The sequence below is a fragment of the Chiloscyllium plagiosum genome, unplaced genomic scaffold, assembly GCF_037043375.1.
Source record: "Chiloscyllium plagiosum isolate Xiang-an unplaced genomic scaffold, Cpla_swu_hap1 HiC_scaffold_3, whole genome shotgun sequence".
Classification (NCBI taxonomy): Eukaryota; Metazoa; Chordata; class Chondrichthyes; order Orectolobiformes; family Hemiscylliidae; genus Chiloscyllium; species Chiloscyllium plagiosum.
The window spans coordinates 91,265,879-91,292,470 of NW_028270141.1; the positions used below are offsets into that span (position 1 = coordinate 91,265,879).

At 39.3% G+C, this 26,592-nt stretch overlaps 1 protein-coding gene across 8 annotated transcripts in view; it reads left to right on the top strand.

Moving 5' to 3' along the window:
* The window catches only part of LOC122546673 (four and a half LIM domains protein 2-like), a 73,847-nt gene extending 47,551 nt beyond the window's left edge, over nucleotides 1–26,296 (top strand). For 5 of the 8 annotated variants that reach the window (XM_087981491.1, XM_087981492.1, XM_043685338.2 and 2 more), the window contains 6 exons: nucleotides 4,496–4,592; nucleotides 13,178–13,352; nucleotides 13,715–13,889; nucleotides 15,558–15,727; nucleotides 17,965–18,151; nucleotides 20,690–26,296. In XM_087981491.1, coding sequence (XP_087837617.1) covers nucleotides 13,197–13,352; nucleotides 13,715–13,889; nucleotides 15,558–15,727; nucleotides 17,965–18,151; nucleotides 20,690–20,841 — 840 coding nt within the window. In that variant the 5' untranslated portion in view covers nucleotides 4,496–4,592; nucleotides 13,178–13,196 and the 3' untranslated portion in view covers nucleotides 20,842–26,296. Of the gene's footprint in view, nucleotides 1–3,792; nucleotides 3,834–4,495; nucleotides 4,593–7,599; nucleotides 7,680–13,177; nucleotides 13,353–13,714; nucleotides 13,890–15,557; nucleotides 15,728–17,964; nucleotides 18,152–20,689 lie in introns of those variants that run through there. The other 3 variants (XM_043685345.2, XM_043685341.2, XM_087981490.1) reach the window with 3 other exon arrangements.
* The last annotated feature ends 296 nt before the right edge of the window (nucleotides 26,297–26,592 follow it).

Consider the following 26,592-nt stretch of genomic DNA (forward strand, 5'->3'; position numbering starts at 1 on the left):
GTGGAGGCTGGTACAATTGCAACATTGAAGAGGCATTTGGATGGGTATATGAATAGGAAGGGTTTGGAGGGATATGGTTTGGATGCTGGCAGGTGGGACTAGATTGGGTTGGGATATCTGGTCAGCATGGACGGGTTGGACTGAAAGGTCTGTTGCCATGCTGCACATCTCTGTGACTCTATGACTCTAGTTGGCCATGATTGCTCCCATTTCTTCAGACAGCAGCTTTTGGTGATGATTTTGTTGTTATTCATTCCTGCTCCTTGAGAGATCACTCTGTTGCTTCTTTGATTGTACAATGTCCATGTCCTCTTTGCCTTGCCCCATTTCTTTGTCACTCAGATCTGGATATTGCATGCCCACGTGGGCTGTGTTTTCAGTGTGAGAACATGTAAAATAGGGCGGACTGATAACACAGCAACAAAATTAATCTGTAATGACATGTTATGTCACATCTCTTATGTAGGTGGCAGTTGAACCTGGATCTTCTTGTCCAGAGATAAGAATGTTATTACTCCAGCACAAGTGCCCTAGGACCACCTCCCATATGGAAATCAATCATTTCTGATCTTGTTAGAATTTGAGCTTGTTAGAATTTCAATTAACCCAATGTTACCCTGCCATGCTGTAAAAGGTTGGAGTGAGTAGGTTGGTGAGAAGATGTAGTCTGATTTTGTTTTAAAATCCTGAGAAGGAGGTGATTAATAGTTTAATAAGTTTACTCAATCTGAGGACACCTAGAGTAGCTTGAACTCCCATTCCTTCAGATCTGCATATATTTTAAAACCTAACCACCACTACCATTGTGCCCACCCCTCCCTATAAGATAGGCCAATCCTCTCTGACCAGTACCTTCTAGACTTACCCACTCAAAGGATCCATGGTTGTCTTCTTCATGGCCCTTATTGCAGTATTGGCAGCATTCAGCACTGGTGCTGCAGGTGTGGTTGGCACTGCCAGCTAACCCAGATTGTATGGCAGGGTTGCATTCCTTCCAAGTGTGTGAATGCTGCCCACACCGTGTCATTGCTGCAGAGCTGACATTTTTTACATTGGTCAGTCTCTGACTGACACTTTAGAAGGATGCATGAGTCAGTCCACACTACCTACCAGAATGCTTCAGCCTGAATACTTTCCTTCCATCCACTACCTTTCGTTCTTTTTCTTTATTTCTCCCACCCTTTGTCCTTTCTCTGTACTTACTTAAAGCCTGTTTTATCCAAAATTTCTTCCATTTCCAATGACTTGAAATGGCTGCCTTAATGGACTGAATTATATAGGTGGTGGGGTGGGGAGAGGCGGGGTGAGGTGGGTGTGGTGGGAGGGAGGTGTGGGGTGTGAGGTTGGGAGTGGAGGTGGGGAAGGTGTCTTTGTGTGTTGTGGGGAGGGGTGTAGGCTTGGGTATGGAAGTAAAGTGATGAGAAGTGTTGGAGTGGGTGTGGGGTTGAGTATGGGTGTGGGGGTGGGTTTGATGGTCTGATTGTGTGTGGGGAAGTGGGTTTGATGATGAGACTGTGTGTGTAGGGTGGGTTTGATGGTGTCATTGTGTGTATGGGGGTGGTGTGGCATGCAGATGAGGGTGAGGTTGAGGGTTGTGTGTGAGGGGGTGGTATCTTCAGAAAAAGGAATCTAGATATTGCTGTGTGAAGGTCAATATTTTCTTTTATTTAATCTTTACTGCATAACAGAGACAACTTTTAGGAGCTAAAATAATAAGATCATCCTCCTACAGTGTTACGGTGAATCAGTGCCCTTCTACAATGTCATGATTGAACTAGGAAATAGAACAAATTGATTGATTCTAATAGGATACTGTTATGCAAAGGAGAAACTCAGTCATCAACAACAGTCATTAACTTTAACCACCTCGGCTCCTGACCATCTAACTTCTCAAAGATAATTAGAAATGGACAGTAAATGATGGCCTTGTCAGCAAAGTCTACATTATGCAGATAAAGAAAGACAACTACTCCTTTTTGGACAAAATGCCACAATATTACTCCTCACACACCCAAACCTGTGACACTACTAACCCTGCATATCACCTGTTCTGTCTAACTCACTCACTCAGGGCACCTGCCCATCCGTACCAACAGCAACTGCAGTGCCACCTGCTTTCATCTCTCACAGTGGCCACCTCTCTTTCAACCCAGGAGGAAAGCAGGCAACATTTGGGCAGAAAGAGTCAGTATGGGTGGTGTGCTACTCGTCATTTGGCTCCTCACCACTTAGGAGGAGGGGATCCTGACTCTGACCACCCTGAGCGGGACATGACTAGTATTGATGGCTGCCTTTGAGTTGCCATGCAGGGAACCCTTACCTGAAGGCTGTCCCCCTTGACATGACTGAGATCTGCTGATAACCATGACAAGCTTCCTGCCTTTGCATCTGCACTAAATGTCAAGGCAGGATATCAGTGACACAAGCTCAGCATGTTTGGCTGAAGAGACAAAATATAAAATGGCAAGGCAAAGCAAGGATGCTGTGAGCATCCAGGTAGGCTCAAAGCGAGCAAGCGTTATCACAGCAAGCAAAGAACCCGGAGATGCAGCCTGGTCATGAGCTGGGTGTGTTACTGAGCACCCAATGTCCTTGCTGCAGCATTACAATGATAGTTGCCAGGTGCAGCCTGAGGTTTAGAGTACTTACAGTGTGGAAACAGGCCCTTCAGCCCAACAAGTCCACACCGACTCTCCGAAGAGCAACACCCAGACCCATTCCACTACATTTATCCCTTCACTATGGGCAATTTAGCATGGCCAGTTCACCTAACCTGCACATTTTTGGACTGAGGGAGGAAACCGGAGCACCCGGAGGAAACCCACGCAGGCACGGGGAGAATGTGCAGCATTGAAGATGCAGAAGTGCAGAAGTGTCCTGTAAATAGATCAGAGATGTGACATGAGAATGCTCAGATTCTGGCAGATATCAGATACAATGTCTGTGGACATATGAGTGGCATGTGCCCATGGAGTGTGCCTTAAGATGTTGGTGCCCAACATGGAGGTTGTTTGGAGCAATGGGTGAGTTAAACATGCAAGAACCTGCCAGGTTTTCCCGGTTGCTAGTTTGGTGAGTTTTAGTGAGTTTTTTTTAAGATTGCAACCGGAATATTCATATGGTGAGTTAGGCTGTTTGCAAGTCGTTTGACAAGAAATAAAATCTATTAATGAGGAACTTGCCACTGCCCAGTGAGAATTTTGCAATGTTGTTGGAGAAAAGATAAAGCAAGGTGGTACAAACATTGACATGGCCCCACCGATAATCATACCCAATTCTGCCCCACATCTCACAAAAGCCCTCACCGCTCAAATCTCTGTAACCACTTGCATCAGCCCATTTAAATTTTAAACATTCATGTAAATATCAGCAAAACATACGTTCTCTTCACAATATAAGTTTAAAGAATTAATTTCACTTTCATAGTTCATTAAAAGCTAATTAAATCAAAGACTAACACTGCAAGCATGTGGTTTAACTCAAAGTTGTATCATGACTAAGTCTAAATATAGCAAATGAGGACAAATAACTACAGTTTATTGATATATACCATGTTTCAATTATATTCCCTTTCTGAGCATTTTTCTGTGTCAGCAGTTTCGTAATTGGGTTAATTTTGCTTTGATCTTTATTTCTTCCAATTATACGTTGTTGAAAACAACTTCCTTGTACATTGGCAGAGCTCTTATATTGCTTCGTAGCAAGCAAAAAGTTTACACTCGAGTTCTCAAATGAAGTGGTTGCAGGAAAATAACAGGAAGTCCTCTAGCAGAGGCACAGTCCTCCGAGTCCCAGTAACTAGGATTACAAATTTAGGGCTATTAACCAAGCTGGTAAGTATACTGCAGATGGCTGTATGAAAATGATCATTGTAAATGGTATTTTTGTTTGCTTAATGCAAAAAAAGTAACCTCATTTTATTTGTGATATCTGTTCTAATAACGTGAAGACATTTTGTTTGTGGTATCTGTTCTAATAGCGTGAAGACATTGGTTTTGGCTTGTTGCAATGACAACTATAAAAACTATTTTATGAAACATTAGCCTTCTCCTTTACCTGATTCAATATTACATAAATTTAGGCCTTTGATTTAGAAGTATAAAAACTGAGCTTGGTCAGCTAAATGAGATGAAAGTGATTTTTTTGATACAAGAAGCTTTTGAAAACAGTACAATAACCAGGAAAGCTGAATGTTGTGCCTGAGCCCTAGAAATACTTGAACAATAGTCTTGAATTATTAAGGAGGCAACTGTGTTGCTTTTTACAAAGTATCAAAATCATATTCAAAGTCTAAAACAAAGAAATAAATTAGATGTCAGAAGATATTGTACCAGGTTCATCAAGGGGGAAATCTAGGGATTCAATGCTCCATGTAATAGCCTTTTCTTTAAGTACGTATGTTCCAACCAGAATTAAATTCTGGTTGATATAAAGCACCACTGGATATTAAAACTCTTCATTTGTATTTTTTTCCCAAATTCTCTATTTCATTTAGACAACATCCACAAAGTAACAAATATCAATAGTAGAAGTCGGAGTCAAAAGTGTGGTGCTGGAAAAGCGCAACAGATCAGGCAGTATCCAAGGAGCAGGTGAGTCGACATTTCGGGCATAAGGCCTTCATCAGGATTGGATAGCACTGGCTTTTTGTTTATTCAGATCCCATTTCTTTTCCCTATGATTTCCAATTGTCTTGGGACTAAAAGAATATCATTCATTTTTTCATTTTAACAAGCAGGAACAGGACAATGCCTATAATCTAAATCTGATTTATAATTTTAGAAAATCTTGAGTAAAGCTTTAAGAAAACAACTGTGTGAGTAGATTAGGTTGAATTATTTGCCATCCAACACACATATTTAATAATTGCTTCAAATGTTGTTTTTAATTCACTAGTGAAAGATTTACCACCAAGGTAAAGCCTTGATACAGTTTGTGCAGCTGTGGAAATATCTCATGAATCACTTTTGACACACAACTTTGCATTTATTATATGGCTGATAAAGTACTAGATGAGGAATCACTGCCGATTTTTCTTGCTGCCATAAATTACTTAAACTTTATGGCAAAGACAAATCAATAAAATAGCTGAATTAAATCAATTACCCTTAGCGCTAGCTGTGTCTTAGTACCATCTCTGGCTCTAGTGTGATTTGTGGCACAGTTGGTGACACTCTTCCAATCTAAGTCACAAGATTCTGGGTTTAAGTCCTACTGCGAGGCTTGGGCACAAAAATCCAAACGGTCTTGAGGGAATCGAGAGTCTGGTGCTAGAAAAGCACAGCAGGTCAGGCAGCATCCAAGGAGGAGGAGAATCAATGTTTCAGGCATAAGCCCTTCATCAGTCCTGAGGGAGCACATTGAAGGCATTGCCTTACGAATAAGGTCTTACTCATTAGAATCCTTATTAAGGATGAGATTACAATGTACTTAGAAGTGCATGGTAAAATAGGACTGAGTCAGTATGGCTTCATTAAGGGAAGGTTATACCTGACAAATCTGTTAGAATTCTTTGAGGGAGTAATTAGCAAGTTAGGAGACCCAGTGTATGTGATCTATTTGGATTTCCTGAAGGCCTTTGACAAGTGCTGCTTTGGAGGCTGCTAAATAAGATGAGTCCATAGTTTAGGGGATCTCTAGACTATGGGGACATTTTTAAGGTTCAAGGACACAGATTTGAAAAGACATGAGAGGCAATTTTTTTTACACAGAGGGTGATTCATGTGTGATATGAACTACCTGAGGAAGTGGTGGAACTGGGTACAATTGCAACATTTAAAAGACGCTTGGATAAGTACATGAATAGGAAAGGTTTGGAGGAATATGGGCCAGGATCAGGCGGGCGGGACTAGTTTACTTTGTGATTATGTTTGGCATGGAATGGTTGGACCTAAGGGTCTGTTTCCATGTTGTATGACTCCAAGGTTCTATGACCATGACTAGGTGATGTTAGGGGGAGGTACTGGCATAGATACAGGAATGGATAACTGGCAGAAGGCAGAGAGTGGGTGTAAAGGTGAGACTTAGACCCCTTTACACTCACACACACGCATATACACTCTCTCACAGACACTCACAACCCCTCACCCCAGACACACACACACACATGCACGCAAACCCAGATGCACACATACACATTTGCATTTGTGGGGTGAATTTGTACTCGCAGAGATACATTGTACTTTGCTCAAAATCTGCATGAATCCATGTAAGACTCTGTTCACTCATTTTTTTAGACTAGAATCAGTCTAAACATTATGGCACAGACAACAGCACACAGTGGGCCAACACTTTCAACACATCTGGGCTGACACCAATTGTTAAGGTTAATCTGAGAATGTAACTTTTAAAAAAGGTTTTGTGATTTACATATGAAAGAAGTGAAGCCAACATAATCATTCTAACAGATGAGAGACTTAACAAACAATCAAGGTATTTTTCAATGTATAATTTAAATTACTTTACACTGTCAACTTTTGCTATAAATTCTGTGTCTTACAATTGTGTACTCCACGACCACCTGATGAAGGAGCAGTGCTCCGAAAGCTAGTGCTTCCAATTAAACCTGTTGGACTATAACCTGGTGTTGTGTGAAGTCAAATATAACTCTGCTTCAGAGCTGAACAGGAGTCATACTGGATTCAAAACATTAACTCTATTTCTCTCTCCACAAATGCTGCTAGACCTGTTGGATTTCTCCATTGATTTCTCTGTTTGTCTCAGATTAGACTGATAACATTTGTTGATATACATATATTATATGTGTATGAATAGTGATTAATTAGCTGAAGTGTGAATGAGTGAGGTGATCTTGGATAATTATTTTCATGTTAAAAAGAAAGGCAAACCAGGAGGATGGAAGAGTAGATACCTGGCGGAGAAAATCAATTTGAAAGAGAGCAAAGGAAGCACTAGTGGGAAAAGCAAAAGAATGCCTTACTCAGAATTCTGATTTTGATATAGTTAATATTTATTTCCAGCTGCCTTTGCTTCTACCCGTGCCTCCCCCGGAGTCAGGAAATAGTCTTTAGCCAAGTTGATGTTTATTTGTTATTTCCTTCTGTGACTAAGGTTTGTAAATGAACTGCACATAATTAAGACGAAGGGGGAAAAAAAGCTGCTCTTAATTGCGTTTCCCTTCTGCAGCTGAAGTTGGAGTGGAAATGAGTCACAATTGATGCAAAGATACCCACTGGGTATTGCACTGATACTGTTAATTGCTAGATCTTTACTGTGTAAAAATAAACAAACTAATTTGCATCTCACAGACACAAACTGATAGCACATGATGCAAAGGAGAGAAAATTATTTTTTGTACGTTCCCTTCCGTACTGTTAAAGACTATGAATAAGAATTTAAATGTATTATTGCCAGTTAATTAAGCTTTACACATGCTATTGAGCTGAATGTCAATGTGAAGCAAGAAGGTGGCATTCACACGTAGTAATGTAGACAGTGCAAGGAAAACACTGCCTTAAAAGGTATGAACCAATGCAGGGGAATGTGTTTCTTATCCCTTGAGATGCAGAGGAATAGTATATATAGTATTTATAGTTTGTCAGTAGGGTATCTAATGACTGTCATAGACACATTTCCAACTTGTCCTCGCATGAAGGCAGCAATTTTCACATTGTAACATCTGATGTTGACCACTGCTCTATAAACTTTACTCATATCAGGTAATATTCTTCTGCATGTTATTTAATTCAGTTTATTTAAGAAAATCTTGAAAAGTAATACCAATTTTGTAGCATGTTGAGCTGGGACATAAGTTGGCTCAATCAGATTTATGACAATACATGTTCAAGCCTTGTACCAGTTTAGTAGGTTGTGGAGGACTGCCTCCTCACCTTACTCCAGATTTGTGGAGTGGTGCTCCCCAAGCAATAAATGATCATTTGTCTCTCCCTAATGCTTACAGTCCTTTGTGGTTGATGGCTTACTACTTGTTAATGTATAATTAGTAAATTACTTGGCAAAGGCTTTCATAATCTGAAGAATAGATTCCACAGCAAGAATTTAAAAAAAAAATCAGTTCTACCTTTTGCTTAGCCAATTAGTAACAGTTAGGTTTCTTCAGATTTTATTTTATTTTAAATCATTACTGTAGAGGTAATTTGGCTCACTTAAAATGTTTACTGAATTCGTTTTTGGTTTCACTTTGTTTAACTTGTTTAATTCCATAACCTGTTCTGTCAGCATTGATCCTAAACTGCAGTCAACTTGTTGATCTAGGTGAATATATAGAACACCATTTTCCACACCACTTATTCAGTAACAAAACTATGTTTGATAATGCATAATAGCTTTCAAATGACACAAACTTCCCAACTGGTGTGGCATGGCAGAACATTGAAATCTTAAAGTTTCATCCTTAATTCATACTGATTTCCTTGATCACAGCCAAAACAGCAACAGAGTGATAACAACTGGGTTCAGTGCTCCAGAGTAGCAAAAGGTAAAGTCAACCTGGCTGGTTGCTTTTGAGTGAACCTGCTGGAAAATGTGCCTACATGTGATTTACTTAAGGACAAAATCTATCTTAGACCTGGGTCTACTTCTGCTTCTATTGACTTAGAAAGTAGGAAAGATCCTTCCCTGCGGATCAACTGTAACGCTGCAGCATGTTAAAATGCTGTGTTGAGCACAGTTGTATTTAAGTTTGAAACAAAAAAAAATGTGGGTTTGCTTTATGGAGAATTCACTGTGGTGTGGGAGAGTGCAGACTTTCTCAAAGGGGTCAGTGTCTGTGCTGTCATGATCGTGTTCGCCTCCTGCACAGAAAATCACGGGCTCAAGCAGCTCTACTGCTGCTTTATATTCCAGGCAAGTTGAGTTTAAAAGGATGGCACAGTGGTTAGCACTGCTGCCTCACAGCGCCAGAGACCTAGGTTCAATTCCTGCCTCAGGCAACTGTCTGTGTGGAGTTTGCACATCCTCCCCATGTCAGTGTGGGTTTCCTCCGGGTGCTCTAGTTTCCTCCCACAGTCCAAAAATGTGCAGGTTAGGTGAATTGGCCATGCTAAAATTGCCTGTAGTCTTAGGTGAAGGGATAAATGTAGGGGAATGGGTCTGGGTGGGTTGCTGTTCGGATAGTTAGTGTGGAGCTGTTGGGCCGAAGGGCCTGTTTCCACACTGTAAGTAATCTAATCTAATCACCGGCGCTCAGTAGCAGCAGTGTGTACCTTCTACAAGATACACTACAGAAATTCACCAAAGATCCTTAGACAGCACCTTCCAAACTCACGACCACTTCTACCTAGAAGGACAAGGGCAGCAGGTACTTGGGAACACCACCACCTGCAAGTTTCCCTCCAAGCCACTCACCACCCTGACTTGGAAATATACCACCATTCCTTCACAGTCATTGGGTCAAAATCCTGGAATTCCCTCCCTCCCGGCTTTGTGGGTCATCGCACAGCGAGTAGACTGCAGTGATTCAAGAAGGCAGTTCACCAGCAACTTCTCAAGGGCAAATAGGGATGGGCTATCAGTGCTGGCCAGCCAGCGATGCCCAAGTCCCTTCTTTCCAATCAGTATTATGGCAAGTCAAAGTTTGAAATGTCTGTTCGGGTTTTTTTTTGGCGGTGAGAAGGGTTGGGGCTGGGTGTGAAGACATATTAAATACAAACAACTGGTTCTGGAAATCTGAAACAAAAATGGAAATGTTGGAGAAACTCAGCAAGCCAGGCAGCATCTGCACAGATACTTCTGGAGTGCTGAGTTCAGTTCTGGTTGCCCACTTAGGAAGGAGATTATTAAATTGGAGAGAGTTTCAGAAAATATTTACCATGATATTTCTGGTGTTGGAGGGTTTGAGTTATAAAACTAGGCTGGATAGGCTGGGACTTTTCTCACTACAGCGAAGGAGGTTGAGAAGTGACCTTACTGAGGTTTGTAAAATCATGAGGAGCATAGATAAGGTGAATAGTACAGGTCTTTTCCCTGGTCTGGGGGAAGTTCAAAGCTAGGAGGTGTAGTTCTAAGATGAGAGGAGAAAGATTTAAAAAGGACATGATGAGCAACTGTTTTACACAAAGAGTGATAAATGTGTAGAATGAACTGCCAGAGAAAGTGGTGGGTGCAGGTACAGTTACAACATTGGATATGTACATGAATAGGAAAGGTTTGGAGGGATATGGGCCAAATGCAAGCAAATGGGACTCGTTTGGTTTAGGAACATGGTCAGCATGGACTAGTTGGACTGAATAGTCAGTTTCCATGCTGAATGACTTTACATCTCTATGACGATGACTATGAATCGGGAAAGCAGTAATCCTTCTTCAGAACAAAATTCCCATTAAATATTATGTAGTATTATGCCCTTAAAAGGTTGAAGAAGTGTGAAAATCAGGGAATGTATCTCAAATTAGCTCAGGATTTCAAGTTTAACTCGAATGTCTTGCATCAGAAAATTAATTTGGTGCCTGTTGTAATATGAATAGATTTATAAAATTCAAGTGCTTATTATTATCTTTTTATTTAGTAATTGTTATCACTTTACATACTTGTTGCAACATCTTTAATACTAATAGTTTGCCTTTTTAGTGTACCCTGTTAAAAAAAGGGCTTTTTGGCGCAGTGATAGAGTCCCAATCTCTGCACCAGGAAGACGTGGATTCAGCTCCCACCTACTTCAGATGTGTGTAATAATATGGTTGAACAGGTTGAGTAGAAAATGTTTATTGCATGAAAAATCCCATTGTACATCTCCCTACAATGGAAATCACCTTTCTTACCACCAGAAAATTCAGTATTTATGAGCAGAATTAGAATAAGGAGAATGTTTCTGACATTGAAGTTGGAGCAGAACAAATGAGAGCAACAACTTTAAGTAGATGCTTGAGATATGGTAGCAGCCAGTCAAACAAATTCTGATTAAATGTTGTCTTTTGTGGAGGTTTCAAAACCATAGCAATCTCGTCAACAAAAAATAAATTGGACCCAATTAACTTGAGATTATATCAGTTCTTCTGGTGCAACATCTTGGGTAACTTGTGTATTTTCCCAATAGAACTGCAGCTTTAAGATTGCACACAGTCTTTGGTGTTAACTGACCAGCAGCACTTCCAAAAAAAGTCCAGAACTCACTATCACCTGAAAATAGATTCACATATCTCTATATGTTGAAAGTGCTGGCAAAAAGCCAAATTAGCAGTGCTGAACTTTTCATACAATCTCTGGAATTTATTCTCTTGGTATATGATAAGCTCACAGCTAATTTGTTGAAAGCATTTATGTATTGAGAATCCCCACTAGATATACCAGATGACTACTTGAATTACATTTTATCTTTAGCATAACATTGGCACGGATATGTCAGAAGGTGTTGACAAGAAAACTCATCATCATGACAATAATGCACAAATGAGTTGTGGAATAAACTATGCATCAACTACATTCAGAATAATGCAATATTGTTTGTAATTTTTGATCCTTTAATCACTAGAGACAAAGTAGAAAAGAATAAAGGTAATTAAATAACTGAGTTTATTGAATTGTGGTATTGAATTGAGAAACTGTGGTTGAACTTTAGAGAAAAGTCCAGAGTTTTATAGTGATGTTAAATTAGAAATACAAAGGTTAGAAATGAATCTTGGATGGCAGATGAAAGTGAAGTGCTTCAGGAGCTGCTTGTTATACAGTCAGCCTGATAACAGTCCCATTGACAATACACATACTGCAGTCAATTCAATTCCTTCCATTTTGGACTGTCATCCTAGAATTTTAACTCCTTGATTTAAAACCATGGTGACAAAATTATGAAACAAAACATTGCAATATATTAAGTGGTATAGAGATGGAAGATAAAGTAATAAGTACACAGAAAATAGAATCTAATGTGTACAAAATATATGATTGCTGTAAACCATTTTAAACAGAACCTGAATGTATATGCAAATATGAAAACATTTGAATGAAATAGAACAGTCCACTAAGACTGAATTATGAACAGTAAAAGTAGATAGTTGGATGTAGTTGTTCTAACCAACATCTTGGCATTGTGGAGCAAGGGACAACCTAGGAGTCAGTGAGAAGATGGTAGATAACAAGAATAAGAAAACAGTCATACAGTGGGAAATGCAGCAGTCAGGGGAATAGACAGGTGTTTTGCACATGCCAAATCTTATAGATAGGGACTGCCATTCAGCCATCTTTAATTAAATCATTCAAAGTAAACTGGGACTCCCCTATTATTTTGTTATTAAATGCTTATTGGTTTCTGCCTTCTCACTTTCAATAATAATTCTAAACCGATACACTCTCATTACTAACTCACTAACTAGCAAAAAAGTAGCTTTTCCATATTCACATCAACATTTTTCTGAACTGCAAAAACTATGAAACCTTCTCTTACCCTTCTCAGCTCCAATGGAAGTTGCCTGGTATCTTAAGTCACTACTCAGAAATACCATTCCTCATCACTCTCAATTGTTCAACTTTTACTTTATATTCTTTGTACATATATATCCTTCTGATTAAAAATATATGAATTGGAGTAAGTCATGGAATCCTAGTTTACATGTTGGTTTAAGATTAATTTTAATATTCATATTCAGTATATAGAGGAGGGGGCTTGATGAGTTCATCACAATTCAATTTAGAGATGGTTCAATTATATTTAAACTGTAGAATATTGAGCTTAGTAGTTTCTCTGGAAAGATTTTAGAAAGTGAGGAATACTTCCACTCCGCCCATGGGAACACCCTGGACACGAGTCAAACAATATTTTGACTAAGCATCCTTGCCATTTCTGCCACAACTGGGTATCTGCATTGAAGGAGAGAAGCAGGAATACGATCACAGTGTAAGCGGAATCACAGCACAATAAGAAGACCAAGACAAATTTTATGTATCTCTGATTATCAAATGTGTAAATTTTGGTTTGCTTTCATAGTAATAATGTTATGATCTTAAATTAAGAATCTCTCTTGATAAAATATCAAGAGATCTGAAGTATAGTTGCTCTGTAATCAATTATTTTTGAGAAGCTGCCGTGGAAATTTCACTGCACTCATTTTCACAGAATCAGCTTCTGACAGTTCTCTTTGGTTTCGAGTATGTATAATTTTACCTCACTGGCAAATGGCACACTACCCTGTTTGACTTAACACTGGTTGGATTCCCAACTTCCATTATGCATCACCTTATTAAGTCTTACTTTGTTTTTCTCTAGGAAGCATTTATTAAAAATAATGGGGGAACGCTTTGATTGTCATTATTGCAAGGAATACCTTTATGGCAAGAAGTATATCTTGCGGGAAAACGACCAGTATTGTGTTAAATGTTATGAAAATCTGTATGCTAACATGTGTGAAGAGTGTAAGGCACCAATCGGCAGTGACTGTAAGGTAAACATGTTCTTACATTAACTAAACATATACATCTTAAATATATTTTAAAATGATAAACACAACAAATTAATGTTATAACTATTATTGTTAACTTAGATCAAACTACTTTCCAAATGTCAGAAATTCACCGTAATTGTACAAATTATGAAGCTGTTAAAAATGTATTTGAAGGCCACATTTTAGGGGTTACTCCCTTATTTTGATTAAAAAACAAGACATATATAACTTCAACCGAGTGCACTTGCTATAATTCACCATGCTGAATAGGAGAAACACAATTGTAGTATATTGTAATTGTAGGTACATATTTTCTGCATTCTATACATACACATTTATTTCACCTCATCATTTTATCCTAGGATTTGTCCTATAAGGATCTTCACTGGCATGAAAAATGTTTCAACTGTGCTAAATGTAGCTGTTCTCTGGTTGAAAAACCTTTTGCTGCCAAGGATGAAAATCTGCTGTGTAATGAATGCTATTCGAATGAATACTCTTCAAAATGCTTCACCTGCAAAAAGACCATCATGCCTGGTAAGAGTTAATGAAGTGATTAATTAAGAAGAAAAAAAAACAGAAATTGCTGGAGAAATTCAGCAGGACTGGCAGCATTTGTGGAGAGAAAGCAGAGTTAATGTTTCTAGTCCAACTGAGGAAAGGTCACTGAACTTGAAACATTAACTCTGTTTCTCTTTTCACAGATGCTGCCAGATCCATTGAATTTCTCGTGCAATTTCTGTTTTTTTTTCAGATTTCCAACAACTGCGTTCTATGTTTTATTTTATTTGGCTAATTAAGAGATAGTTTGACTAATCTTAACTCTGGATTATTGAGCCTCAGAAGTTTCTCTGGAGTGCTGTTAGCAAGTGAGAGCTACTTCCACTCATCCCATGGAAAAACTCTCTACTCCAACTATATTTCAACAAAGCATCCTTGACTTCTGTGACATATTCATGGCATTTGCCACAAGCGAACAAATCTGAGTACTGTCACTGTTGATTCACAGTAAGCCACAATAAGAGGTCAAGATGAAGAACCATTTTATGGGAGGAAGATTTCCATTTTCTTTACAATTTACATTGAGGTCAGCTAGCCATTATAGTAATTACCCAATTTTAATTTCCAATGAATTAACCTTACACGTATCCCAAAACAATTCTGAGTTTGGTTCTGTCTCGGTATAAATCAGAAGACCTGATATAGAGATGCAGTGTTGGACTGGAGCGGACAATATTAGAAGTCACATGACACCAGGTTATAGTCCAACAGGTTTATTTAAAATCACAATAGAATAGAATTTCCTTTATTGTCACATGTATTCAAGTACAGATGTACAGAACTACAAGAGTGCAGTGAAAAGTTTACAATGTCACCCCACATGGTGCCATCTGAGGTACAAAGTACCTAGGTACAAATGGTAGATACAAAATAGAGAAATAAAGGAAAAAAAGGAAAACAACTTACATTACCTTACAGTTATTCACAATATAAGTTCAAAAATAAGAAATAAAGTTAAAAACATAAACATTATAGTCTTTCTGTGACAGGTTTGCAGTAGATCAGCGCAGGGGAATTCCACATGTGGTCTGACCATGCTCGCAAGTCACTGACCGCCCACATTAGTCCCCAGTCCAACAACTGTCCCCGCTCCACTTCAGCATCCAGGCCGCTGGCTCGCCCTGCCCTGATTGAGTCTTGAACCTCAGGAGACATGAATGTAGGGAAGCAGCCCAAGGTCTTTCCAACTTGTGAAAAGGTCACAACAAAAACAGCAGGTTTGGGGATGGAGAGGAAATTCATTTTTACAGTGAAAACCTTTGAGAATTCAGGTTTCCCAACATCATGCCTGCCTCCATGTTGGAGACTAACATTTGGCCCCAAGGGTATGTTAAGCTCTATGGTACTCCTGATCAATTGCTCTTCAATAGTGAAAGCTATTCATTTAGTTTCCATCTCGCTTTCATCAAGATGAATATGAGTTAGTAATTTGTATAGTGAAATGCACAACAAATTTTGGGAGGTGAAACTCAACATTGCCCCTTATTACTCTAGGACCAATTTGAAAATATATCTGCACCACACAATTACATACTGGGCATATGCATTCCTTAACTATATAGTTATGTAGAATAAAATGTGTTTAAATTGAATAGTCAAGCACAATTTGCTCCCTGATAAAAGTAACCATTTTTGCAATGACAGGATCTCGTAAAATGGAATACAAGGGAAACAGTTGGCATGAAACGTGCTTCACTTGCAAACGCTGCCGGCAGCCAATGGGAACTAAATCTTTTATCCCCAGGGAAAATGATGCCTACTGTGTCCCATGCTATGAAAAGCAGTTTGCTCAGCACTGTTCATCCTGCAAGAAGGTATATGATTTAATATGGTCATGTAACTTTTCTTTTAATTGTAAATTTATCCCAATTGTGTACAAATAACACTGAGCCCGCATAGAGGTAATGTTTACTTCTGGAAAAATCAAACTACAAATTTATTCCTGTTGCTAGGGAACAGAAGTGGACGTCTGAGTCATTCTGTACTTCGCACTGCTGGTGAAATCACCTCTTCCTGATCAGGTGCCTGCAGTAAAGGTGCAACTTCTCTAGGTGAACATATATGTCTGTGGTTGGAATAGCATATCTGCTCATTCACATTTACTGGGTATGATGCAGATAACACCTGCTCTGCACAGGTCCCAAATTGCCATGAGAAACGACTTTCGTAGGGAGCATTAAACGCTTTCAGAAAATGCTTGAGAAGCTCAGCAGGTTGAGGAGGTGTAATTTAAATGGGGATAATATTGTGCTCTAACGTTGTTGAACTCAATGTTGAGTCCTGAAGGCTGTAAAATGTATAAGCAACGTACTGTTCCTCAGGCTTTGCTGAAAAACTGAAGTGGGCCTAGGATGGAAAGGTTAGCAGGATAGCATCTACATCACTCCTTTACTACCACCATCACTGTGGGCGGCACCGTGGCAGTGGGCGGCACGGTGGCAGTGGGCGGCACGGTGGCACAGTGGTTAGCACTGCTGCCTCACAGCGCCTGAGACCCGGGTTCAATTCCCGCCTCAGGCGACTGACTGTGTGGAGTTTGCACGTTCTCTCCGTGTCTGCGTGGGTTTCCTCCGGGTGCTCCGGTTTCCTCCCACAGTCCAAAAGATGTGCAGGGTCAGGTGAATTGGCCATGCTAAATTGCCCGTAGTGTTAGGTAAGGGGTAAATGTAGGGGTATGGGTGGGTTTCACTTCGGCGGGTCGGTGTGGACTTGTTGGGCCGAAGGGCCTGTTTCCACACTGTAATGTAATCTAATGTAATCTAATCTAATCTAATCTAATCACTCCTTTCTTTCTCTGGAACAGCCCACCATCTGTTCCACTTGCTCCTACTTCCAGCCCCCACCCCTTTCAATAGTATAACAACCACCATTTTTCAGCCCATTTCAGTTCCAAAGAAGATAATTGGATTTGAACATCAACTCTGTCTCACTCTCCACAGATGCTGCCTGACATGCTGATTCTCTCCATTACTTCCTATTTTTCTATCAATCCAGTAACGCTCCTCTGAACCACCCCTATTGCATTTATGTCCTTTCTTAAATAAAGAAACCATAACAACACACAGGATTCAAGACGTGGACTCACCAATGCCTGAATAACTGAAGCATAATCTCCTTACTTTTATGTTCAATGTCTTGCACAGTAAAGGGTAGCATTCCATTCCCTTCTTGATTATGCGCTGTACCTGCAGGTTATCTTTTTGTAATTCGCGCATTAGAACATTTAGATCCCTCGGCATCTCAGAAGGCTGCTCTTGTTCTCCATTTAAATAATAGTCTGCTTTTGTATTCTTCCAATCAAAGTGAAAAAAACTTCACACTAGCCTATAGTACACTCCTTGTCACTGATTTTCATCCCCTCACTTAAACCAGTCATATTGGTCCGCGTCCTTATTACATTATCTTCACACTGTACTTTCCTACCTCACACTGAAAATCCACTCCACTGTATCATTACGCTCCTCATTTAAACCATTGATAATTATAAAAGAAATTAAGGGCCCAGCAGGGATCACTGTGAAATGCCATTTGTTACATCCTGTCAATCAGAAAAAAGCTCATTTATGCATATATTCTGTTTTCTGCAGCCAATCAATCTTCTATCATTGCTAGTATGTTATTCTCTCTACCATTAACTCCTACTCTGTGCAATAACATTTTATGCTATATTTTGTCTCATACCTTCTGAAAATCCAGGTACAGTATGCATAGAACACAATCCCATGAATTCCAAAAAGTTGCTTTCTCCCCTTCATAAGACCATCCCAATTGCCTTGAGCTTTCCTAAATTCCACATTATAATCTTAATGACTGATTCTAAAGTTTTCCTGATGACAAATGTCAAGCTAACTGGCCTATAGTTTCCTGTTAACTGCCTCCCTCCCTTTTGGAATAGTGGGGTTATGTTTTCCACTTTCTAGTCTGATGTAAATATTTAAGGGGGTCGATCACTTTTCAACAATTTGCACCATGAACTTCTAGATCCAGTTTTTCTGAAACTACTTTGCTTTGCATTTCTGTGTATTTATCCATGTTACACCCTGTTTGACAGGCAATAACAAGTGGAGGGGTGAGTTATCATGACCAGCCTTGGCATAAGGAGTGCTTTCTGTGTACTGGATGCAAAATGCAACTAGCTAATCAGCGTTTCACTTCGAGGGATGACTTCCCATATTGTCTGGATTGTTTCAGCAACCTCTATGCTAAGAAGTGTACAGCTTGTGGAAAAGCAATTGCTGGTGAGTCAAACTCTGATTACACATCCAATTTTCTGTATGAAGATAGATGCTGATTAAGTCAGGTGAATAATACTGAGAAAACAGATAAGGAGGACCTGGGCATACTGGGAACAGGCAGCCTTGGTGGGTGGGAGGTGTGGGTGGTTTTCTCAGGGAAGGTAGTGCCATTAATGGCGGGTGCAGACATTGCCATCGCACATCCATGGACCATGGAGTACTCAAAAAAGATGCCCTGCCAGAGCCATTTACATGCCACCTGTTTTCACTAGCTGCTCTCCCAATAAGGCAGAAAGACTTTTCAATGTGAGAAAAATGCCAGGGGAAGTCTAGAAATGGTTCTGAGTTGGTCACCTAAGCAACTCAATTGAGCTCCCAGCAGTTGATCCATCTGTCAGCTTTCCCTCTGTTGGCAAAACGCCACAGTAGTGGGAAAACATTGGGGACACCACAGATACATTCCAGCTCCATATTGCCAGTGTTCCTTCCTCACAGCTATCAACAATGGGTGGGGTAAAATGATAGACTATGTACTCAGGTTTCTCTGTGTCCAAGCAGATGTATATATAAACATTCTTCTGCATGCTTAACTGCAATGTCAGCTAATGTACAACCAATAGTGCAGTACAGCTGAGAGGTAGCGCATTTATTTCTATGTAATTTCTATGTAATTCCTGGTTCCCACATGAAAATGTTCACCATAACCCTGAGCGAGCTCTGCTTCAAATGCTGCCATGGAATTATTTTACAATGCCCCCTGAGGTATCTGGGGCCTTCGTTAAATATTATATCTGAAAGATGGTATTATTGCCCATGACCCAAATCACAACTATCTATCATTTCATTCTGCCAAATGCGTTTTACAGAAAGCAGAGGATCCTATGAATGTCACCTGTTGGTGACACAAAGAGCTGAAAGAAATCCAATATCATTCTCAAGTGACAGGAAACTGCTGCCTGTCTATAGGTTGGGGCAGTAAGATGCAAAATAAAATTCCCTTGTATGATAAAATAAGAGTTTATTTTAATTTGAAGTTGATCCCATTTCTTTGCAACTTCCCTCTCCTTCTCCATCCTAGCAGCATCCACCTGTAGCCTCCCAATTTTCTTCCAGGCTTCCTGTCACTCCCAGGCACAATAAGGAGGTAGACTGTCCCACATCTGTTCTTGGTGCAGGCCTCTCCCCATATCCACTCCTAGTGCAGGTCTCCCCATGGTCTCATTCCCAGAGCAGGCTTCATGCCCCTAATCCTGCTCCCAAGCAGATCTCCCTCATTCTTGCTCCCAGTGCAGGCCTCCCCGTATTCCCTCCCCCAGTACTGGTTCTCTGGCAGATCCTGCTCCCAGCACCAGGCTTTATCCCCGATCCTGCAAGGGTCCAAGGCTCCCAGCCTTCCCAGCCCCTGGTGATGATAACACTGTGCATGGAAAGTGGTGAGGTTATCGGTGCAGAATCTACCCATAGCCCGTCCTGTCATGGCCATCTGATGACATGAGCTGCACTTGCATATGCATTGTGGCCATTTTAGCATTATGGATAATTTCTTGTTTTAAGAAGGTTTGAACGTAATGTGAGTTTTCAATAAAATTATTTTATCACCAGACTGCTGAATGACTTCCATACTAATGGAAATTTTATAAAGCCTTCATTTGAGACAGATGCTGATAGAAGTTTTGAGGATTTCTATACCCTCAGGGCATCTTGATCTACTTCACAGCCAATCACTAAGAAAAGAAATGTTATCACTGTTACAGCAGCTAATTTGTTGATGCCAATGTCTGATAATCTTAATGAGATAAGTGATTAGATAAGCAGTGTTATCAATTTGATCAAAGAAAAAGTGATGACCAGAACACTGAGAGAGCTCTGCCTTACATACTGCCATGGAATTATTTTAAAACAGCCCAAGTGATAGCTGGGGCCTTCAGTCTAATGTTGCATCTGAAAGATGGCACCTTTGCCAGCATAGCATTCACGTCACATTGCACCCAGTGTCACTTCTTACTACATTCCAGTGTCACTTCACATTGCCCTCCAGTCTGATCTGGAGCTTGGACTCATGACATTTCTTTTCAGACATGTGAGTGCAATCAATGAGTCAAGGTTATCAGCAAAAATAAAACTACAAACATTTGGAATTAAACAGGTTCATTTTTTATTAACAGAGTGCCAGTTTTAAAGCCAGTTTAGTTACCATTGATAAAGCACTGAGTTCACTAATGAATGTTTTCGACATCCATGCCAGAACTTGACTGACATTTAAGTTTCCTCTACATCAGTAATATTTGAATAAGTGCAGGAAAGGCAGAAATTAAAAGGAACTCAATTTTGACAGCAGCTTATTGATTTCCTTTAATGCAAACCAGACCAAAGCTCAAACCAATCCATAGCTATAATGAGCATAACTTCCGGCTATACCAAGACTACAAAAAGAGAGAACATGTGGAAAATGAACACAGAGTCAAATAAAATTCAAAGCAAGATTGCAACATCATAAAACTATCAGTATGAAACTTCAATCAGACTTTTTTATTTATTCAGGTCTCGGAGGTTCAAAGTATATCTCCTTTGAAGATCGCCAGTGGCACAACGATTGCTTCAATTGTAAAAAATGTGCCATCTCTTTGGTCGGTCGAGGATTTCTCACAAAACGAGACGATGTCCTCTGTCCCGAATGTGGTCGCGATGCTTAAACTGTGAAATCAAATCAAACCTGGATTTTGGAATAAGTGGTAGCACAATTCTGTCTTTCAAAATATATCTGCAGCTTTCAACATAGTAATAAGCATAATCAATAACCTTTGGCAAGCACTCAATGGGCCAGATTTTGTAGACAACAGAGAAGCAATGGCACTGATCATTGACCTCAAAGGAATCTACCCACACTGATGTAGTTGTCTCTATGGTGTATTTCTCCCCATTCTCATTTCACAGCAGCATTTGCTTTCAAGACATGGGGGTGTAAGATATGCAGTAGTATGGAGCAGGTAAGCAGCCAATCACACTGAAGTGTTCGCATGCTTCAAACTAAAGGGTTAAAACGCTTAACATCCAACACTTATATATATATATAAATATTGCGGATCCTGAAAATCTGAAGTGCAAACAGGAAAAGACTGGAAAAACTCAGCAGCATCTATGGAGAGAGAAACAATGTTAAATTTTTGGGTCCAATGTGGCCGTTCTTCAGCACTGGACTCGAAACTTTAATTCTGTTTCTCTGACTGCTATCTAAAAACAATAGACTTATATTACATTGAATAGGGTGCAACTTTTCCAAGAATTTTGAAATCAAGATGAAAAATATAAGAAGAGGGCTTCTTCAATTGATTGCCTATGGTTTACAGTCTATTATTGTCTCAACCTCCTGGAGAACCATTGGATTATGATTTCTGTTCCCTGATAGTAGATATAAAGTGAGGAGACTTGTAAAATCCAGTGAGGAAATTCACGGTTGTCTAAGCGGCTGCCCCTGATCTGTGTGAGCAAGATGTTAGGTGGCCCATCCACTTTTGGATCATTGAGTCTCTTAAAGTAGCTAATTAATGGCCACTAAAGGAAATCATCCTTGACAGTTAGGGGACCGATGTACGCTGAAAACACTCGGGCTGTTGCCTGACAAAAGGGTAGCCCTCCTTAGTGGGCCCCACAAAGCTCAATTCCCTTCTCTCCACAGCCCTCCCTCCTGTCTCTTGAGCCTGGCACTGTGGGGCAATGTGACCCTCCCTCCCCCACCCACCTCCTGGGCTGCTCACTATGGTGGGACAGCCTGTGATCCAAATAGTTTTTAGCGGTCCTGCTGGCACTGACAGGTTTAAAAAGCTGATTGCCCAACAATCTGATTGCTTTCAGCATCAAAATGTTTTGTGTCAGCTGTAGAAATTGTGGCCCATTCACCTTTTAACCAGAATAGATGGGGACTGCTGCACCCTGTATTATCAAGCCCCAGGATCACTGACAGCAACATTAAACAGTACGGACTGTAGAAATGGTTGTGAGTTTCAGTGCTGTACGGACGATGAAAGCTAGCAATTTCATCACTGGTATTACAAAGTCTAGCCATTGGTGTTTCTGATAAAAGTAATTTTTGTCTGTAGCAGAAGTTCTTTTTCAGAGTACCACACAGTATCGTCCCTACACAATATATTTTATTTGCTTTTGCTTTCAATGGTAGCTTTCTCATAAAAGCATTCCTACATTGTTGCAGAAATCGGATAAAATGTAATAATGTGAGCAAAGGAAGATATTGTATTGACTAACCACAATGGGCAAGCTGGTTTCACAAGAACAAATTTAATCTATTTGGTGTGAAAAATTTTATATTAACTAGTAATGTCTGTAACGGGATGGACTGCAGCATTACTAGTGATGAAGGATAACAGTTGCATTAATAACTGTTCCTAGTGCAATTGGGAAATAGCATTAGTTTGCTTTTAGGCTTTGCCAGCAATTTCTTTAAATCAAAATTTAATATATGGAGATGTGTTTCTGTATTCTTCATATTTAACATAGAATGTTGTGTAATTCTGGCCTGCATTTAGAATTAGATTCTCATGTGAGATGAGTATAGTTATAGATGCAAGTTACATTCTCTATTTCTGAAGCAGCCTGTCCCATTCTCACATGCAAACTTCAAACAGTACATAATGTTTTAGATGCCATATCTTTTCAATGATGAGTTTATATTAAATACAGCTTACAGTGATGCTAAACATTCACTGTAAACTGTATTTATCCACTGATCTGCCAATAAAGCTTCAGCAGTTCACAGAGCACAAAGCAAGCAATTCCACAACAGGTTTAACAACAAGAAATTAAAACTCTCATAATAAATGATTTTGGAAATCTATGATTAGTTTTGGAAGCATATATTAGAATATACAGTCATAGAAGTAATGCCTTACAGACAGCCTTTGCCCTTTATTTGTAAGAGACTTGCAACTTTTGCTTCCATATACTCTTTTGACATCAGATGATGATTTAATACCAATGGTGCAAAGTTTGTGTCCATGCCACTTTGTAACAAGTTGGGCTGAAATATGAAATAACTATTTCTGGAAGGAGCAATCAATAGTTTACAAAAATCATGGAATATAAGTAGTAAGCAATACAAATTTCTTCACAAAATTTAGGTATATATGCTGGTGAACTTAAGTGAAAAGAAATCAGTTTTATTTGTAGATACATTTATTTTATATTTGTTCAATCAATGTTAGTGACACTTGACAAGGCTGCTTTTATTACCTATTCCAGTTGACCGTAAGAGATGGTGGCCATTTCCTTGAAATACATTGGTACATGTGAGATCTTCCCATTATGGTGTTTCAAAGGGAATTTCACAAGTTCAACCCAGCATTATCAATATTCCTATTCCATTATATAGCAAAATTTAATCAGGCTCAGTTTTAAAACAGTCAATTAACCCAGTGTCTACAGCTTTTTTTAGAAGAAAGAGTGGCATTTCCAATATATGGAAAGTTGCCACAGGGTATTTATCTTCTGATGTGCTTATTCTTGTCAATATTTCTATATGCTTTAGCTCTTGGCGATCCCCAGGATTATATTGGAAGGATTGCTGGTAGTAACGTTGAAGGTCAAAGAAGATAGTTAGGTATTTCCTGCCATTCCAAGCACATCTGTCCAACGTCCTCACAGAGGATAACAGTTGCTATTTTATTCTCTTAGGGTCCATGATTGGCAGTGAAGATTGTGTCATTGATAGAAACAGCCTCACTCCTGTTTTGCAGTGCAAGAAAGAATATTGAAGCAACTAAAAAAAATGAAAACACTGCTGTGTAATGGGCTGTGTTGCAACCACCTTCCTATAATTAGTATGATTTTGCTCACTGATCTTTTCCTTTAAATCCATCCCTTCACACCCCACCCCAACACCCCACCTCACCCACCATGGGCCACAGCTCAGCTAGATAGCCTTGACTCCCTATTCAGTCATTCCTGTTTAATTTCAAGACAGCTACCCTTCCTTTGCTCTGTGTTCTGTCAGGTCTGCAGTTTGAAGTCTGATTACAATAGTTTCTGACAGAAATGAAAGTGAATTTCAGTAGGTAGTTATTGCTGAGTAGGTGTCATTTGATGGTACTATTGATGACTCCTTCTATCACTTGGTTGATGTGTCTGTGGTGATGAGGGGCAAGTTTGAGAGGGCTGATATCTTACTCTAAGATGTACCTAATGTTACTCCTGACAACAGCTTTTACACTTCCTATTGAATTAGGGAGCTTCAAGTTGAATGGCGATTGAGGCAGAAGCATGAGGCGACAAATTTTGATAGATTATGCTGTTGCTGTTGGCCCACCAATGCCTCGTGGTGCCCTGTTTTTGAATTGTTCACTCTGGTTTTGTCCTACTCAGCACAATGGTGGCTGCCTTTCTCAAATCCAAAAAGTATGCCATTAAAATGAAGGCAGGTATGAATGCACAGGTAAAGCAGAAAGATTGTAGTTGCCAATCTAACCACTCAACTGCTGTCAGTGTCAGAGACAGATTCACAGTTTTACAGTTCTCATATGTTCATCTAAATTCTTTGGTTATTTGGTCCTTTCAAACTTTCCCTTTGACTATAATCATAACAGTTGTGACTTACAGTATGTTCCTGATTGCCTGAAAATCTGTTCACAGAAATCTTGAAATTTAATGCGTCGCTTTGTGCTACAAATCCATATAAATTTATGATTTCCCTTTTCCTCCCTTCTTTTTGGCAAATGTTAGCAGCTTAGGTCCTAAACATCAAGCCTTGAATGTCTTTGATCCAAGTAATGGCCACACACTAAAAAGTGCAGGTTGTTTCTTCTGTGAAAGCTCTTTGAAATGCAGCTCCTACTGTTTTTGAATCTTCCAGTCATGTGAAAAAAGGGTGAGATGTAATTTGTGTAATACCACACACACACATATTCCTGTTACTGCTTGATGCTGTTGGGAATACATGGAAGTGTTTGTTTTTTCATTTTAAATTGTGCTTAATTAAGTTCTGTGGACTGAAATGTATCACATTTTTAAAAATAACTTCATCATTTGACATTTGACCACCACAAAGTTTTCTTTAAAGTTGATGAATTCACACTTAGTAATATTTGCATTTTAGTGAAGAATATTATGCATTAAAGATATGTACTAAACTGCAGAATGTTTCACAGTCTTAATTCACAATATCCTTGGAAACAACTAAATTAAGGCAGACTGAATAGTGTGATGGGTATAAACATGAGAATCATGCTTTAACTGTGACAAACTTTAGTGCTGATACGCTCAAACATACATTTTAAACTGCAGTGTAAACATCATCAGTTGCATGCAAATTAGGAACTTTTCTGAGGTACAAAAGTTATTTATGAGTGAAAGTTGTCAAGCAGATAGAATATTGTGCGTTTGAGATTGTCAACAAATTAGAGACAATTTAGAAACTAATAAAATAAAGTTTAAATGTCAAGTACTTTAATGATATGTTTTATCTTTTTTTCCATATTCTTTATAAGGTGCAACTTGTCTTATTCAATTTTGATATACATTAAAACCCACAGTAAGCATGTGAAGTTAACATTGCAGTGAGTAATTTGTGTGGTTACGCTCTGACAACATAAGGCATAAAAGTTATCACATTTGCAGAATAAAACTATTCTGTTGCAGTTGTGGTAGGTTTGAGGATTTCAGAAAAAACGTCCACTGCCACATTTCATTGTTGTGCGTTAAGTATCATGTAACATTTAACCCAATAATGTACATTTATTGGACTTTATCACTAACAATAATAACCAAATAATTTTTCACTAGGGTTCCTGAACCTTCTTATCATTTGCAGAAAATTCAAATCATTCTGGAAATTGGCTGCCATGTTTTCAACATATGATGCACTCCCAATGAAGCCAATATAGGTTTCTTTTAATCAACAATTCAGAGATGCCATTACACTTCTCTGGAGCAGATGGGTCTTGAACTTAGTCTTCCGGGCTCAGAATTAGAGACTCTGCCACTACACCACAGCAATCCTCATGAAGCGAATATTTCCTTTCTGGGATATGGTGGCCAGAATTGCTCACAATCCTCCAAGTGTGTCTAACGTATGCTTTGTTTTAGCTGTCTAATTACTACTTGTTTGTATTCTACTCCACTAATTATAAATATGAATGCCAACAGATTTTTTTTGGATTATTTTCTTTGCCTGTCCATGATATTTAAATGATATTTAAATGAGGAGAACCCAAGGGCACAGCCTTAGACTCGAGGGAAGTCCCTTTTGAACGGAGTAAAGGAGAAACCTTTTTAGCCTGAGATTGGTGAATCTGTGGAATTCATTGCCACAGAAAGCTACGGACGCCAGGTCATTGAATAAATTTAAAACAGAGACAGATACGTTCTTGATTGCCGGGGGATCAAATGTTACAGGGAAAAAGCAGGAAAATGGGGTTGTAAAACCTATCAGCCATGAT